Consider the following 19,286-nt stretch of genomic DNA (forward strand, 5'->3'; position numbering starts at 1 on the left):
GATCCAGATAGCCAGGAGTTGGGGGACCCTACATAAACTGAATCTGACGAGGTTGGTGGAGCAAATGGAGGAGGATTTCAAAAGATGGGACATGTTACCGCTCTCGCTGGCGGGTAGAGTGCAGTCGGTCAAAATGGTGGTCCCTCCGAGGTTTCTGTTTGTGTTTCAGTGCCTTCCCATCGTGATCACTAAGGCCTTTTTTAAGAGAGTAGGCAGGAGTATTATGGGGTTTGTGTGTGCGAATAAGACCCCGAGAGTAAGGAGAGGGTTCCTGGAACGCAGTAGGGGCCGAGGAGGCTTGGCGCTGCCAAACCTGGGGAGCTACTACTGGGCAGCAAATGTGGCGATGATCCGCAAGTGGGTTATGGAGGGAGAGGGGGCGGCATGGAAGAGGATGGAGAATGCGTCCTGTAAAGGAACGAGCCTGGGGGCGTTGGTGACGGCACCGCTGCTGCTCTCGCCGACAAAGTATACCACGAGCCCGGTGGTGGCGGCAACGCTAAGGATCTGGGGCCAGTGTAGACGGCACCGGGGTGCAATGGGAGCATCGGTGTGGTCCCCGATCAGGGGTAACCACCGGTTTGTCCCGGGGAAGATGGACGGGGGGTTCCAGAGCTGGCATCGGGCGGGGATTGGAAGAATATGGGACCTGTTCATCGACGGGACGTTTACGAGCCTCGGGGCACTGAAGGAGAAGTTTGAATTACCCCCAGGAAATGCCTTTATATATATATATATGCAGGTGGGGGCTTTTGTGAGGCGACTGGTGAGAGAATTCCCATTGCTCCCGGCACAAGAAGTTCAAGATAGGGTGATCTCGGGTGTATGGGTCGGGGAGGGCAAGGTGTCGGAAATACACCAGGAGTTGAAAGAAGAGGGGGAAGCGCTGGTAGAAGAGTTGAAGGGTAAATGGGAGGAGGAGCTGGGGGAGGAGATCGAGGAAGGTCTGTGGGCTGATGCCCTAGGTAGGGTTAATTCCTCCTCCTCGTGTGCCAGGCTCAGCCTGATACAATTTAAGGTGGTCCACAGAGCGCACTTGATGGGGGTGAGGTTGAGTAGGTTCTTTGGGGTAGAGGACAGATGTGGAAGGTGCTCAGGGAGCCCGGCGAACCATGTCCATATGTTTTGGTCATGCCCGGCACTGGAGGAGTTCTGGAGGGGAGTGGCGGGAGTAATATCTCAGGTGGTGAAAGTCCGGGTTAAGCCAAGCTGGGGGCTAGCACTATTTGGAGTAGTGGACGAACCGTGAGTGCAGGAGGCGAAAGAGGCCGGCATTCTGGCCTTTGCGTCCCTCGTAGCCCAGCGAAGGATCTTGCTAATGTGGAAGGAGGCGAAGCCCCCCAGCCTGGAGGCCTGGATAATTGATATGGCTGGGTTCATAAAGTTGGAGAGGATTAAGTTCGCCTTGAGAGGGTCTGCTCAGGGGTTCTGCAGGCGGTGGCAACCGTTCCTAGACTATCACGCGGAGCGTTAGAGGAAGGTCGGTCAGCAGCAGCAGCAACCTTGGGGGTTGGGGGGGGGGGGGTGGAGGGGACGTCCTGGGAGGGGGGGGGGGGAAAAGGGGGGACTGCCTGGGAGGGTGGATGAGCAAGAGATAACATGAAGGGTTGGGGAAACTGGCATGTACGTATGAGGGCCAGTGTACAAAGCTGTGTAAACATATCATTTTGCCATGTATATATCTTGCTCTGCGCGATTTCTCTCTTTTTTGTTACGGGGGGGGGGGCGGGGGGGGGGGGGGGTGGTGTTTGTAAGGGAGAAAAATTGTGTTAAAAAACTTTAATAAATATATATATATATATATATATTTAAAAACAATAGTTCATAACCCAGTTTTAAATTAGCAGGGCATAGAGTTACACTTGCTTTATAAAACAGATTTGGCTCCGGTTGGAATCCCTTCACACTCTGGCTCAAACAGCTGCTTCAACTAGGTTATTTCAGCCTATTCCTTGCCTTCAGACAAGACTGTCTGCTTTAAAATATTATCACCATTATTTTTAACGATCCTACTTTGAAAAAATTGTGGACTCAAGAGTCAGGCAAATCAGAACTCAGCTCCTCGCTCTCTCAAACCTTCTCCAAACTCACTGTCTCTCTGCCTTTCTGACCTTCACCTCCCTCCCCAAGCTGAAAAACCCATTGGGCGCGATTTAACAGAAAGGAAAAAGAGTCCTGTACCGAGCACATTTAGTCAGGTGTTTCCCAATGCTGGCAGCGCTGAGAATGACCTCGCTAACAAATGGGACTCTGCTTCATTCGGCGGAGAATTCCCGACCGAGGCTGCACTCAGTCCCATGTCCAGTACTAATGAGTTCCGCTCGCCACTTCCGATCTCTGGACTCCCCACCGGAGTTTCCAGATCCCCCAACTCGCCTTTCATGGAGTCATCAAGCCCCCTGCACCCCACCTATCCCCAGCACAGGCAAAATGCCACCTGGGCACCTTGGCACTGCCATCCTGGCGCCCTGGCAGTGCCACCCGGATACCACCCTGGCATCTTGCCAGTGCCAGGAATAGGGTCCAGGGTGCCCTGCCATATGAGATGGGGTGAGTAGGACCGAGAACCACCTAATCTGTATGTTGGGGGAGGTCCAGGGTCGCGTTGGGGAATCGAGAGATTGGGGCTCCAGTTGCACTGGCAAGCGGAGCTCCTCTGTGCAAGAAATGAAGATAAGTGTGGCCTTGGCGGGGCTTCTTACGAGTCCGGTTTAATAGCTGGGTTGTTCTCGGTGCTGTGAGGAAACACCCGCTAAATGCGTGCAACGGAAATCTGTTTTTCCATTAAATCACGCCCTCTGTGTACAGGAGGTAGAGTTTAAAGGTATTTGAGATTGCACGTTGTGCCACATTTATTCCGGGAGTGTTGCTGAGTCAGTTGTGGGAGCTATCTTTGATGTTCCGACTATTTAAAGTAAAATTCTTCATTTCTCTTGAAGTCCCATTTGTTTGTTGATGCACGCTCGATTTATGTTACTTTTGGGTTTGATTGTTACAGTGTTATGGGCCAGGGTTTAGAGAACCCCAAAGTGTATCATGGAGTTCACCTGACCCACAATTTTTAATAGATTGTGGCATGGGGAGCACACGCCCACTCTACAGGTGTGGTACAGCAGGAATGGAAAAGTATTTTTGAAAGCAAAACAATGTTTATTCTATGAACTCAAGTTAATCTTTTTAAAACAAACGGTGAACATCTTAGCAACCATCAATTCAAATACAACCCCCAAAAAATACAACACTAAGTAATCCTTAATAAATTCCCAAACAAAATTCAGAATACAAAAGACCCTTTTAACTCAAAGATCAGGTTTAAATTCACCATTGAGAGCAGTTACCACTTTGAAAATCCCAAATGAACATTCAGAAGCTTGCAGAGATTCACACACATCTTGCTGTGATTTCAGCTTCTCCAAATCTAAAATGAAACCAAACCCACCCTAGAGCAAAAAGCCTAAAGCAAAAGTAAAAAGCTGACAGACAGCCCAGCTCCACCCATACTCTGACATCACTGCAGTAATAAACACCCATTTCTTAAAGGTACTCTCACTACAGATATTTATAGACACACCCATTTATAAACACCCATTTCTTAAAGGTACTCTCACTACAGATATTTATAGACACACCCATTTATAAACACCCATTTCTTAAAGGTACTCTCACATGACAACAGTAAAAGATGTAAAAAGTGAAACCTTGTGAATCAATTGATTCCTTCCATCAGGTGATTTATGGATTCCTTTCCTTTTTAAAAAAAAAAACTATTTTTATTCCAAATTTTCAACTTTTACATTTTACAACAATAAACCGACCAACACATTAAACCTCTCACCCATACAAACCTCCCCCCCCCCAAAATGGTAATTAACTCTCAAAAATGCAGAATGAACAAACCCCAGCTATTGTGGACCCATTACTTGCCTCTCCTTAGAGCAAATTTCACCTTTCTAGGGCTGTGAACTACAATAGGTTCCCCCACCATGCCGAGGATCAGAGTGGAGAAGTTGACCTCCACCACAACAAGCCCGTTTGTGACCCATCTGCAACTCTGGCTGGTCCGACATCCCAAATATGGATTCCAGGGGACCAGGCTCCATATCTACACACACAACCCTGGATATGGTGCTGAAAACCGCCCTCCAAAACCTTTCCAGCTTCAGGCAGGACCAGAACGTATGCACGTGATTCGCAGGACCTCTCCCACATCACTGACAGGCATCCTCCACCCCCTCAAACAGTCGGCTCATCCTAGACTTTGTGAGGTGCACCCTGTACACCACCTTCAGCTGGATCAGCTCCAGCCTTGCACACGATGTTGAGGAATTTGCCCTCCGCAGCACCTCACACCACAATCCCTCCTCCAATGCTGCCCTCAACTCCTCCTCCCACTTAACCGTAACCTTCTCCATGGACACCTTATCCTCCTCCAAAATCCCCCCATAAATTGCCGAGACGACCTCCCTCTCCAACCCCGCTGCTGACAGCACCCTCTCCAACAACAAAGAGGTGGGAAAATCAGGAAGATATTCCTTGCAAAGTCCCTGCATGTACTGGAAATTCTCCCCCCACACCAATCTAAACTTCTCATTCAACTCCTCCAAGCTGGCAAACCGCCCACCCAGAAACAAATCCTTCATCTCACTGATCCCCCTCTTCTCCTATTTGGGAAACGTTGCATCCACCCTCCCCAGCTCAAATCCATGGTTTCCCCTAATCGGCACCCCACTGACCCCGCTCCCAACCTAAAATGCTGCTGAAACTGCCTCCAAATCTTCAGCGTGGCCACCACCACCGGACTCAACGAATACTTTGCTGGAGGTAAAGGGAGCGGCATCATTGCCAGGGCCCACAACCCCGATCCCCGACTTCAGCCCGCCTCCATCCTTACCCACAAAGCCCCCACCTCCCTATTCCATCCCCAAGCCTTCTCTGCATTCACTGCCCAATAATAGTACATCAGGTTCAGGATGCCCCCCCCCCCCAAGTGCCACCCCCTCTGTAGCACCACTTTCCTTATCTTGGTCACCTTCCCCGCCCAGACAAACAAATAGATCAGCCTGTCCACCCCATTGAAAAACGCCTTTGAAAAAAGAGTACCTTTAAGAAAAGACCGGCAGGGACTGAAACAAAAACAAGAATTGCGGTAGAATGTTCATCTTCACCGCCTGTACCCAGCCCGCCAGGGACAGGGGAAGATTATCCCACCTCGACAGATCAGCCTTCACACCTCCCCATCAAGCGAGAGACACTCAACTTCCGGAGACCTGCCCAGTCCCAGGCCACCTGCACCCCCAGATACTGAAGTGAGACTCTGCCACGTGGAATAGCAGCGCCCCCCCCCCCCCCCCCCCCGCCACCCCAGCCCCCCTCTGGAGAGGAAAACAAGAAAATACTCACTTTTCCCCAGATTCAGCTTATATCCTGAGAACGTCCTAAAACTTTGAAGCAAACTCATCATGTCCCCCACCAAGGAGCCCGGCTCAGTAATGTACAACAAGAAATTGTCCGCGTTCAAGGACATCCTATGTTCCGTCACCTCCCATCACTCTCCTTTTCCACAACTCCGAGCTTCTCAGCGCAATGGCCAAGGGCTCAGCCGCCAATGTAAACAGAAGGGGGGACATGGGGCATCGCTGCCTCGTTCCCCGGTGCAGTGAAAAATATCATGAATTCATATCATTCGTGCGCACGTTCGCCAATTGGCTCTGTATCCAGCAACGGAATCTGTACCACAAACATCAGCCCAACCCCAAATTTCTCCAACACCGTAATCTGATAGCACCACTCCACTTGGCTTCCACACCTAGCAGAGATATGGGGCTGTACGACCCACAATCCACCAGTTCCTTATCCTTTAGCAGCAACGAGATGGAGGCCTGCCCATCGTTTTTGTCAAGACTCCCCTGACCATTGCGTCCTCAAACATTTCCACCAGCAACGGTTTGTCCTTAAATTTCTTGTAAAATTCCACTGACCCTGCCACCTTTCCCGACTGCATCTTCCTGATTACCGCCTCCACTTCCTCTACCCCCACCTACTCTTCCAGCCCTGCCTTTCCCATTTCACCCAACCTCGGACATTTTAACCCCCAGGAACTCCGTCATCTCCTGCTCATCCTCTGGTGGCTCCGACTTACACAAATCCCCATAAAACTCCTCAAAAATCGTGTTCATCCGTCCTGGGGCCACCACCAACTCCCCCTTCCTATTTCGAACGCAAACTATCTCCCTTGTGACGGTTTGCCTACGGAGCTGACCTGCCAGCATACCTCCTCCCCGTACTCATAAACAGCCCCCTCGCCCTTCTCAACTGACGCACCACTTTCCCTATGGACAGCAGGTCCAACCTCGCTTTCAACTCCTTCCTCTTTGCCTTGAGCCATGGATCCAGGTCCCCCATGTATCATCCACGTCACCTCCCAAATCTCTTCTATCAATCGTTCTTCCCTCTCCTCCCTATCCACCTCAGTGTTAAACGTGATCACCTCCCCCCTCACCATGCCTTCAGGGCCACCCAGATTATCGACCATGAGACCTTCCCCGTACAATTGAACACCACATACTCCTCAATCACCTTCCCTATCTTATCACAGAAACTCCGGTCTACGAACAGCCCCACATCCATTCTCCACTCCTGCTTCTGTGCCAATCCCTTCTCCAGTACCACGTCCATCCAATGTGGAGCGTGATCCGCGATCACAATTACTGAGTGCTCTGCTCCCTTAACCCCAGCTAATAGCGCCTTCCCCACCACAAAAAAGTCAATCCGCTTTGTACACCAGGGAAGAAAATGAATACTCCCGATCCCTCAGGTGTAAAAATCTTCACGGGTCAGCCCCATCCCCTCAATCTCCCCCAGAAGCCCAGCCAATGCCTTTGCCCCCATGACAGGGTCAGTGAGTGCGGTTGGGACCTGTCCATCCTTGGCTCTGGCACTGTTACAATTTTCCCCCCCGCCGGTCAAAATCAACTCCTGGGTATCCAAGTCCGAGATTTCAGCCAGCGTTTTCTTCATGAACCCCACATCATCCCAATTCGGGGCATATAATCTTACAAAGCCACCAACATTCCCTCCAAAGCACTCGTTACAAACATGTACCCGCCCCCCAGATCCGCCACCATCTTCCCCATCTGGAACCTCACCTGCTTGCCACCAAAATCGCCATCCCAGGGGCCCCACTTTCAAACCCCACCCAAATGAAACGGCTGGTTCACTCAATCCTTCCTCAGCATCATCTGGTCCTTCAGCCTCAGACGGGTCTCCTGCAGCATCACCAACTCGGCTTTTAAACTCCATGTGCGGAAAACCTCTTGCTCTCTTCACTGGACCCCCTAACCCCCTCACATTCCACGTCACCATTCTGACCGGGGTCTACACCGTTTTCCCCCCCTCACCCCTCCTGTCCACTATCATCATCACCCCAGATTACCCCAGGCCCCACCCATCAGTCTGGACCCGCACCATCCTTTTGTTATTGTTGCCCCTCCCCTCCTTCCCAGAAGTGGATTCCTTTCTTTTTAAAGTTATTAGTCTCTGTGGGGATTGTAACACAGGACATTGGAATATTGACATGTAAATATAGAATTTCAAACAATCTCCAGAAATCTTCCAAATTAATTATTCCAATTTGGCATTTTTAAAGTAGAATCAGTAACTTGCTGAGTTCACTTCTTTTACAATAATAGTTCTGGAGGAATTATATATTGTTTCAGTTTTATATTTGACAACATCAGTTACTTTAAATATAATTTCTGTCCTGTGGACTATTTGAATAATGAATTTTATTTTTAATTGTTACTGTTCACTAGGTAAATTCCTCATACTTGGGCCTGATGAACCTGTTCTAGCCATTGCAGGTGAAGATGTCCGATTGGAATGTCAGCTTGTGCCAGATTTATCTGTCAGCAACATGGAAGTGCAGTGGCTTAAATCAGGTCTTGATTCACCAGTACATGTGTACAGAAATGGAGAAGATGCTCAACACAGAGATTACAGAGGAAGGACTGAACTGTTGAAACATGAACTGACCAAAGGAACCATTATTCTTTTGATAAAGAACACAACCGTATTTGACGGAGGGAAATACACATGTTTCGTTGATGACAGAACCAATTCTGGAGAAACTGCAGTCACTCTGAAAGTTATAGGTTAGTAAATATCTAATTAAACAGCGATGATTTTGGAGATGTTCCATGTTTCTGTCTTTTTAAAGTCCTGTTTAAATTACAGATAGTTTAATAATTGGTTTCTTTAGCAGTTGGTGTATGTTCATACAATCTAGTCCTGTTCATATTTTTTATGACCCTTCAAGCCGACCCCACCATTCTGCCCCTCGACCCAAAATCACAGGGGTTTCCCACGACCTGGAAAAAGGTTCACATTTTCCTGGCTCTCATCTCAAAAGGTGACGAGTCTTTGGAACTCTTCCTGAAAAGACGGTGGAAGCAGAGTCTTAGAATAGTTTTCTGGCAAAGATGGATAAATTCTTGGTAAACAAGGGGTGAGAGGTTATTGGGGGCAGATTAGATGCAGACCTGTGGTTACTATCAGATCAGCCATTGTTAAACGGAAGAGAAGGCTGAGAGGGACGAATGACCTACTCTCCTCCTTGTTCGTATGTTCCTTTTTTTGCTCTGCTTCATTTCTTGAATAGTGGAGTGAGTTTTCAAAACACATTAATTTGTTGTGAAGCTGCACTCCAAAAGGATGTGGGAAAAGGGTAAAACATTCTCAGGGTCATGAAATTAATCCTGAAGTAAATAACTGATGGCGTGATAGTAAATTTTATGAGACATACATTTGCAACATCCTCTGGTTAAAGCAAGATATTCGAAAAGAAAGAAATTAAACAATATTCAAATGAAGGAGGCAAGGTTTGTCATCTCTAAGTAATACCTTTAACAGAATACTATATCTCAATGCACTTCACACAAGTGTTATCAAATAACATTTGACATTGCACCACTTGAGATTTTGAGACAGGTACCCAAAAACGTGTCAAAGAATTAGGTTCTAATGAGCACCTTGAAGGAGGAGAGCGAGGTCGAGGTGTCGCGAGCCAATGAGAACAGGCAGCTGAAGGGACAGCAGCAACTGGTGGAGTAATTTTAAGTATGGAATATTAAGAGGTAAGAATTGGAGGAACACAGCAATCTCGTAGGCCTGTAAAACTGGAATAGGTTACAGGGTTCATGAAGGGAGAGGCCATGGTGTGATTCCAAAACACGGATGCTTTTTTAATGTCAACTTGCTTTATGTTCTCAGTAGAGGCAAGTAACTATTCTTTGTATTTTTCTGCCAGAAGCTCAAACAGATCATTAAGTACATGAAAAGAAAAGAAACAAAAATACATAATAGGGCAACACAAGGTACACAACGTTACTACATAAGCACTGGCATTGGGTGAAGCATTCAGGGTGTAGTGTTAATGAGGTCAGTCCATAAGAGGGTTGTTTAGGAGTCTGGTGACAGTGGGGATGAAGCTGTTTTTGAGTCTGTTCATGCGTATTCTCAGACTTCTGTATCTCCTGCCTGATGGAAGAAGTTGGAAGAGTGAGTAAGCCGGGTGGGAGGGATCTTTGATTATGCTGCCCGCTTTCCCCAGGCAGCGGGAGGTGTAGATGGAGTCAATGGATGGGAGGCAGGTTTGTGTGATGGACTGGGCGGTGTTCACGACTCTGAGGTTTCTTGCGGTCTTGGGCCGAGCAGTTGCCATTCCAGGCTGTGATGCAGCCCGATAGGATGCTTTCTATGGTGCATCTGTAAAAGTTGGGAAGAGTTAATGTGCACATGCCAAATGTCCTTAGATTCCTGAGGAAGTATAGGCGCAGTTGTGCTTTCTTGGTGGTAGAGTCGACATGGGTGGACCAGGACAGATTTTGGGGATATGTAACCCTAGGAATTTGAAGCTGCTAACCATCTCCACCTCGGCCCCGTTGATGCTGACAGGGGTGTGTGCTTCCTGAAGTCAATGACCAGGAACTGGGTTAGAGGTGGGGACTCCCAGTGGGTGAGAATAGAAGAGTGTCTGTGTAGGGGTTAGGGGCTGAGGGCATCGGCAACAGCACTGCTCCCGATGGCCCCGGGAAATACTCAGGGAATCCGGGAGTAGTGGCGACGTTGAAAATCTGGAGGCAGTTGCGCCAGTTCCTCAAAGAACTCTAACAGATTTGCCAGACATGACCTCCCCTTAACGAAGCCGCGCTGACTCAGTCCTATTTTATCATGCATTCAAAGTACTCTGCGATTTCATCTTCAATAATGAACTTTAAAATCTTACCAATGACTGAAGTCAGGCTAACCGGCCTATAATTTCCTGTCTTCTGCCTCCCTCACTTCTTAAACAGCGGTGTTACATTAGCCACTTTCCAGTCCGCTGGGACCCTTCCTGCCTCCAGTGATTCCTGAAAGATCATCACCAATTGCTCTTTCCAGGAGTAGGTGCAGACTCGATAGGCCGAATGGCCTCCTTCTGCACTGTAAATTCTATGATTCTATGATCTGGCCCTGCGAGCCTGCTGCACCATTCAATGAGATCATGGCTGATCTTTTGTGGACTCAGCTCCACTTTCCCGCCCGAACACCATAACCCTTAATCCCTTTATTCTTAAAAAAACTATCTTTATCTTAAAAACATTTAATGAAGGAGCCTCTACTGCTTCACTGGGCAAGGAATTCCATAGATTCACAACCCTTTGGGTGAAGAAGTTCCTCCTAAATTCAGTCCTAAATCTACTTCCCCTTATTTTGAGGCTATGCCCCCTAGTTCTGCTTTCACCCGCCAGTGGAAACAACCTGCCCGCATCAATCCTATCTATTCCCTTCATAATTTTATATGTTTCTATAAGATCCCCCCTCATCCTTCTAAATTCCAACGAGTACAGTCCCAGTCTACTCCACCTCTCCTCATAATCCAACCCCTTCAGCTCTGGGATTAACCTAGTGAATCTCCTCTGCACACCCTCCAGTGCCAATATGTCCTTTCTCAAGTAAGGAGACCAAAACTGAACACAATACTCCAGATGTGGCCTCACTAACACCTTATACAATTGCAGCATAACCTCCCTCGTCTTAAACTCCATCCCTCTAGCAATGAAGGACAACATTCCATTTGCCTTCTTAATCACCTGTTGCACCTGTAAACCAACTTTTTGCGACTCATGCACTAGCACACACAGGTCTCTCTGCACAGCAGCATGTTTTAATATTTTATCATTTAAATAATAATCCCTTTTGCTGTTATTCCTACCAAAATGGATAACCTCACATTTGTCAACATTGTATTCCATCTGCCAGACCCTAGCCCATTCACTTAGCCTATTCCCTCTGCAGACTTCCAGAATCCTCTGCACTTTTTGCTTTACCGCTCATCTTAGTGTCGTCTGCAATCTTGGACACATTGCCCTTGGTCCCCAACTCCAAATCATCTATGTAAATTGTGAACAGTTGTGGGCCCAACACTGATCTCTGAGGGACACCACTAGCTACTGATTGCCAACCAGAGAAACACCCATTAATCCCACTCTTTGCTTTCTATTAATTAACCAATCCTCTATCCATGCTACTACTTTACCCTTAATGCCATGCATCTTTATCTTATGCAGCAACCTTTTGTGTGGCACCTGTCAAAGGCTTTCTGGAAATCCAGATAAACCACATCCATTGGCTCCCCGTTATCTACCGCACTGGTAATGTCCTCAAAAAATTCCACTAAATTAGTTAGGCACGATCTGCCCTTTTTGAACCCATGCTGCGTCTGCCCAATGGGACATTTTCTATCCAGATGCCTCGCTATTTCTTCCTTGATGATAGATTCCCATCTTCCCTACTACCAAAGGTAGGCTCACTGGCCTATAATTACCCGCTCTCTGCCTACCTCCTTTTTTAAACAGTGGTGTCACGTTTGCTAATTTCTAATCCGCCGGGACCACCCCAGAGTCTAGTAAATTTTGGAAAGTTATCACTAGTGCATTTGTAATTTCCCTAGCCATCTCTTTTAGCACTCTGGGATGCATTCCATCAGGGCCAGGAGACTTGTCTTCCTTTAGCCCAATTAGCTTGCCCATCATTACCTCCTTAGTGATAACAATCCTCTCAAGGTCCTCACCTGTCATAGCCTCATTTCCATCAGTCACTGGCATGTTATTTGTGTCTTCCACTGTGAAGACCGACCCAAAAAACCTGTTCAGTTCCTCAGCCATTTCCTCATCTCCAAATATTAAATCTCCCTTCTCATCCTCTAAAGGACCAATATTTACCTTAGCCACTCTTTTTTGTTTTATATATTTGTAGAAACCTTTACTCTCTGTTTTTATATTCTGAGCAAGTTTACTCTCATAATCTGCCGTACCGGTCCACCATTCGGTCCATCTTGCGCTGGAAGACCGAGACCCCGTTGGTGACACCGAAGGGAACCCTTAATAAGTGATAGAGCCGCCCATCTGCCTCGAAGGCAGTGTATTTGCGGTCACTAGTGCGGATGGGGAGTTGGTGGTAGGTGGACTTAAGATCCACCGTGGAGAAGACCTTGTAATGCGCGATCCTGTTTACCAGGTCGGATATGCGGGGAAGAGGTTACGCGTCCAGCTGCGTAAACCTGTTGATGGTCTGACTGTAGTCGTTGACCATCCTATGCTTCTCCCCGGTCTTTACCACCACTACTTGAGCTCTTCAGGGACTGTTGCTAGCTTCAATGACTCCTTCCCTAAGTAGCCTTTGGACCTCTGACCTAATAAAGATCCGGTCCTGGGCACTGTACCGTCTGCCCCTGATGGCGACGGGTTTGCAATCCGGGGTGAGGTTCGCAAACAGGGAAGGCGGATCGACCTTGAGGGTCGCTAGGCTGCAGACAGTGAGAGGGGGTATAGGGCCGGCGAATCTGAAAGTTAGACTTTGGAGATTACACTGGAAGTCTAAACCTAGGAGTGTGGCCGCGCAGAGGTGGGGAAGGACGTAGAGCCGGTCATTTTTAAACTCCCTTCCCTGGACTGTGAGGTTTGCTACACAAAACCCCTTTGCTACACAAAATCCTTTATCTCTACTGAGTGGGAACCGGAGGCCAGGGAGAATTTTTGATAAACGGGGTGGACGAGGCGAGAACAGCGCCTTACCATGTCGGGGCGTATGAAGCTCTCCGTGCTCCCAGAGTCGATTAAGCAGGATGTCTCGTGCCCGTTGATGAGTACTGTTGTTGTAGCAGTTGAGAGTGTTCGAGGCCCGGACTGATCCAGGGTCACCGAGGCTAATCACAGCAGTTGAGTGTTCTCTTCGGGCGGTGTGCGGTCAGCCGAGCTGGGGTCCTGGGAGTCCATCCAAGATGCACGGGCCGGGCAGCACTGCTGGGGGTGCTTGGCCTGCCCGCAAAAGAAGCAGCGGGGCCCCCTGGGGTTGCCAGGCTGCCTTGCAGCACAAGCTTGTGGGCGGATGGGAGATGTCTCTGGGTCGGCTGCGGAGGGGTTCCACGCTGCCCAGGGGGCTGCCGCGCGGTCGGGAACGTAAGCGCGGGTGTTTCAGGAGGCCACATCCAGGGAGCCTGCAAGAGCCCGTGCCTCCTTGAGGCCTAGGGTGTCTTTTTCCAGCAATCGCTGGCGGATTTGGGAGGATAGCATACCTGCCACGAAAGCGTCCCGGATCAAGAGTTCTGTGTGGTCGCTCGCCGAAACTTGAGGGCAGCTGCAGTTTCTCCCCAACACCAGGAGCGCACGGTAGAATTCTTCCAGCGATTCCCCAGGGATTTGTCGCCTCGTCGCTAGCAGATGTCGGGCGTAGACCTGGTTTACCGGGCAAATATAATGTCCTTTTAACAGTTCTATTGCTGCATCGAAGTCTTCCGCATCCTCGATGAGGGTGTAAATTTCCAGGCTCACCCTCGAGTACAGGACTTGCATTTTCTGTTCTCCCATGGGTGTATTCTCGGCTGTTCCAAGGTATCCTTTAAAACAAGCCAGCCAGTGCGTGAAGATTGCCGCTGAGCTCGCCGCGTGGGGACTGAGTTGCAGACACTCAGGCTTGATTCGGAGCTCCATCATTTTAAATCTAGCTTATTAAATTGATGCACGATCAATGACCACTAAAGTGAGGTTGTAGTCCAACTGAAGGCTTTAATAAGCTAGATCATTCGCCCAGCAGGTCAGGTACAGAATGAAGGCTACTGGGGCGGCACGGGCTCTTATACCCCGCCTTGCAGGGCGGAGCTATCATACAGCTTGACCAATAGGAAACATACAATATCTACCAATGGTGTTCCAGCACTACCAGGTACCGTAATACCTCTACACAGACTACCACAAGCCCAACACATGATAATCTGCGAATGAATGGGAGAAAGATTTATTTACTCTTCTAGTGTGTTGTACTGAGCTTTATTCTTGGCATTTGAATTTGAAAGACACTATTAGAGTAATAAGCATTTGAATGATTCAATACATAGCATTTAAAATAGACTATGTTGTCGGTATATCCAGGGCAGTATTACATTCTCCTCTCGGCAAATTAGTACATGGTGGGGGAGATGACTGTGAAATTTCTTGGATTGCTTTCTGACAGGGCTCCGATATGACTCGACCTCTCTGCAATTTAATGTTGCAAGGGGAAGGTCACTCGCCCTTTCTCCAGTCAAGGCCCTTAAGTGGCCAATGATTCACCACTTAAGAGCCGTTTCCCGCCCAACCTCAGTTTTCAGGCTGCTGGGAGCAGTTCAGGAATGGGGGTAATACGAATAATAATCTTTATGATTGTCACATGTAGGCTTACATTAATGAAATTACTGTGAAAATCTCCCAGTCGCCGCATTCCGGCACCTGTTCGGGTACACTGAGGGAGAATTCAGAATGTCCAATTCACCTAACAAGCACGACTTTCGGGACTTATGGGAGGAAACCGGAGCACCCGGAGGAAACCCACGCCGACACGGGAGAACATGCAGACTCCACACAGACCGTGAACCTGCCGGGAATCAAACCTGGGATCCTAGTGCTGTGAAGCAACAGTGCGAACCACTGTGGTACTGTGCCGCGGCAGTTCCCTGTTAACATTGGGCACCTGCCCCGTCACCACAGAATGTACAGAATGCCCACCCCGACAGGAAATCCCGTCACCACAGAATGTCCAGCTCCTACACTAACTCCCGTCACCACAGAATGTCCAGCCCCTACAGGAACTCCAGTCACCACATAATGTCCAGCCCCCACACTAACTCCCGTCACCACAGAATGTCCAGCCCCTACAGGAACTCCCGTCGCCACAGAATGTCCAGCCCCTACACTAACTCCCATCACCACAGAATGTCCAGCCCCTACACTAACTCCCATCACCACAGAATGTCCAGTCCCTACACTAACTCCCATCACCACAGAATGTCCAGCCCCTACACTAACTCCCGTCACCACAGAATGTCCAGCCCCTACAGGAACTCCAGTCACCACATAATGTCCAGCCCCCACACTAACTCCCGTCACCACAGAATGTCCAGCCCCTACAGGAACTCCCGTCGCCACAGAATGTCCAGCCCCTACACTAACTCCCATCACCACAGAATGTCCAGCCCCTACACTAACTCCCATCACCACAGAATGTCCAGTCCCTACACTAACTCCCATCACCACAGAATGTCCAGCCCCTACACTAACTCCCGTCACCACAGAATGTCCAGCCCCTACACTAACTCCCATCACCACAGAATGTCCAGCCCCTACACTAACTCCCATCACCACAGAATGTCCATCCCCTACACTAACTCCCGTCACCACAGAATGTCCAGCCCCTACACTAACTCCGGTCACCACAGAATGTCCAGCCCCTACACTAACTCCCGTCACCACAGAATGTCCATCCCCTACACTAACTCCCGTCACCACAGAATGTCCAGCCCCTACACTAACTCCCGCCACCACAGAATGTCCAGCCCCCACACTAACTCCCGCACCACAGAATGTCCAGCCCCTACACTAACTCCCATCACCACAGAATGTCCAGCCCCTCCACTAACTCCCGTCACCACAGAATGTCCAGCCCCTACACTAACTCCCATCACCACAGAATGTCCAGCCCCTACACTAACTCCCGTCACCACAGAATGTCCAGCCCCTACACTAACTCCCGTCACCACAGAATGTCCAGCCCCTACACTAACTCCCGTCATCACAGAATGTCCAGCCCCTACACTAACTCCCATCACCACAGAATGTCCAGCACCTACACTGACACCCGTCACCACAGAATGTCCAGCCCCTACACTAACTCCCGTCACCACAGAATGTCCAGCCCCTACAGGAACTCCCGTCACCACAGAATGTCCAGCTCCTACACTAACTCCCGTCACCACAGAATGTCCAGCCCCTACACTAACCCCCGTCACCACAGAATGTCCAGCCCCTACACTAACTCCCGCACCACAGAATGTCCATCCCCTACACTAACTCCCGTCACCACAGAATGTCCAGCCCCTACACTAACTCCCGCACCACAGAATGTCCATCCCCTACACTAACTCCCGTCACCACAGAATGTCCAGCCCCTACACTAACTCCCGTCACCACAGAATGTCCAGCCCCTACAGGAACTCCCATCACCACAGAATGTCCAGCCCCTACACTAACTCCCATCACCACAGAATGTCCAGCCCCTACACTAACTCCCGTCACCACAGTATGTCCAGCCCCTACACTAACTCCCGTCACCACAGAATGTCCAGCCCCTACACTAACTCCCGTCACCACAGAATGTCCAGCCCCTACACTAGCCCCCGTCACCACAGAATGTCCAGCCCCTACACTAACTCCCGTCACCACAGAATGTCCAGCCCCTACACTAACTCCCGTCACCACAGAATGTCCAGCCCCTACACTAACTCCCGTCACCACAGAATGTCCAGCCCCTACACTAACTCCCGTCACCACAGAATGTCCAGCCCCTACACTAACTCCCGTCACCACAGAATGTCCAGCCCCTACAGGAACTCCCGTCACCACAGAATGTCCAGCCCCTACACTAACTCCCGTCACCACAGAATGTCCAGCCCCTACACTAACTCCCATCACCACAGAATGTCCAGCCCCTACACTAACTCCCGTCACCACAGAATGTCCAGCCCCTACACTAACTCCCATCACCACAGAATGTCCAGCCCCTACACTAACTCCCGTCACCACAGAATGTCCAGCCCCTACACTAACTCCCATCACCACAGAATGTCCAGCCCCTACACTAACTCCCGTCACCACAGAATGTCCAGCCCCTACACTAACTCCCATCACCACAGAATGTCCAGCCCCTACACTAACTCCCGTCACCACAGAATGTCCAGCCCCTACACTAACTCCCATCACCACAGAATGTCCAGCCCCTACACTAACTCCCGTCACCACAGAATGTCCAGCTCCTACACTAACTCCCGTCACCACACAATGTCCAGCGCCCACACTAACTCCCGTCACCACAGAATGTCCAGCTCCTACACTAACTCCCGTCACCACACAATGTCCAGCCCCCACACTAACTCCCGTCACCACAGAATGTCCAGCCCCTACACTAACTCCCGTCATCACAGAATGTCCAGCCCCTACACTAACTCCCATCACCACAGAATGTCCAGCCCCTACACTAACTCCCGTCACCACAGAATGTCCAGCCCCCACACTAACTCCCATCACCACAGAATGTCCAGCCCCTACAGGAACTCCCATCACCACAGAATGTCCAGCCCCTACACTAACTCCCATCACCACAGAATGTCCAGCCCCTACAGGAACTCCCGTCACCACAGAATGTCCAGCCCCTACACTAACTCCCATCACCACAGAATGTCCAGCCCCTACACTAACTCCCGCACCACAGAATGTCCAGCCCCTACACTAACTTCCGTCACCACAGAATGTCCAGCCCCTACACTAACTCCCATCACCACAGAATGTCCAGCCCCTACACTAACTTCCGTCACCACAGAATGTCCAGCCCCTACACTAACTCCCATCACCACAGAATGTCCAGCCCCTACAGGAACTCCCGTCACCACAGAATGTCCAGCCCCTACACTAACTCCCATCACCACAGAATGCCCAGCCCCTACACTAACTCCCGTCACCACAGAATGTCCAGCCCCTACACTAACTCCCGTCACCACAGAATGTCCAGCCCCTACAGGAACTCCCGTCACCACAGAATGTCCAGCCCCTACACTAACTCCCGTCACCACAGAATGTCCAGCCCCTACACTAACTCCCATCACCACAGAATGTCCAGCCCCTACACTAACTCCCGTCACCACAGAATGTCCAGCTCCTACACTAACTCCCATCACCACAGAATGTCCAGCCCCTACAGGAACTCCCGTCATCACAGAATGTCCACCCCCTACACTAACTCCCGTCACCACAGAATGTCCACCCCCTACACTAACTCCCGTCACCACAGAATGTCCAGCCCCTACACTAACTCCCGTCACCACAGAATGTCCACCCCCTACACTAACTCCCGTCACCACAGAATGTCCAGCCCCTACAGGAACTCCCGTCACCACAGAATGTCCAGCGCCTACACTAACTCCCATCACCACAGAATGCCCAGCCCCTACATTAACTCCCGTCACCACAGAATGTCCAGCCCCTACACTAACTCCCGTCACCACAGAATGTCCAGCCCCTACAGGAACTCCCGTCACCACAGAATGTCCAGCGCCTACAGGAACTCCCGTTACCACAGAATGTCCAGCCCCTACACTAACTCCCATCACCACAGAATGCCCAGCCCCTACACTAACTCCCATCACCACAGAATGTCCAGCCCCTACACTAACTCCCGTCACCACAGAATGTCCAGCCCCTACAGGAACTCCCGTCACCACAGAATGTCCAGCCCCTACACTAACTCCCGTCACCACAGAATGTCCAGCCCCTACACTAACTCCCGTCACCACAGAATGTCCAGCCCCTACACTAATTCCCGTCACCACAGAATGTCCAGCCCCTACACTAACTCCCGTCACCACAGAATGTCCAGCCCCTACAGGAACTCCCGTCACCACAGAATGTCCAGCCCCTACACTAACTCCCGTCACCACAGAATGTCCAGCCCCTACACTAACTCCCGTCACCACAGAATGTCCAGCCCCTACAGGAACTCCCGTCACCACAGAATGTCCAGCTCCTACACTAACTCCCGTCACCACAGAATGTCCAGCCCCTACACTAACCCCCGTCACCACAGAATGTCCAGCCCCTACACTAACTCCCGTCACCACAGAATGTCCAGCCCCTACAGGAACTCCCATCACCACAGAATGCCCAGCC

At 50.0% G+C, this 19,286-nt stretch overlaps 1 protein-coding gene across 3 annotated transcripts in view; it reads left to right on the forward strand.

Annotated features, from left to right (window-relative positions):
* The window catches only part of LOC140390474 (butyrophilin subfamily 3 member A1-like), a 218,264-nt gene that overhangs the window by 51,523 nt on the left and 147,455 nt on the right, over positions 1 to 19,286 (forward strand). For all 3 annotated transcript variants that reach the window (XM_072475629.1, XM_072475631.1, XM_072475630.1), the window contains exon 3: positions 7,812 to 8,150. In XM_072475629.1, coding sequence (XP_072331730.1) covers positions 7,812 to 8,150 — 339 coding nt within the window. The remainder of the gene's footprint in view (positions 1 to 7,811; positions 8,151 to 19,286) is intronic.

This window comes from Scyliorhinus torazame, chromosome 14 (assembly GCF_047496885.1).
Source record: "Scyliorhinus torazame isolate Kashiwa2021f chromosome 14, sScyTor2.1, whole genome shotgun sequence".
Classification (NCBI taxonomy): domain Eukaryota; kingdom Metazoa; phylum Chordata; class Chondrichthyes; order Carcharhiniformes; family Scyliorhinidae; genus Scyliorhinus; species Scyliorhinus torazame.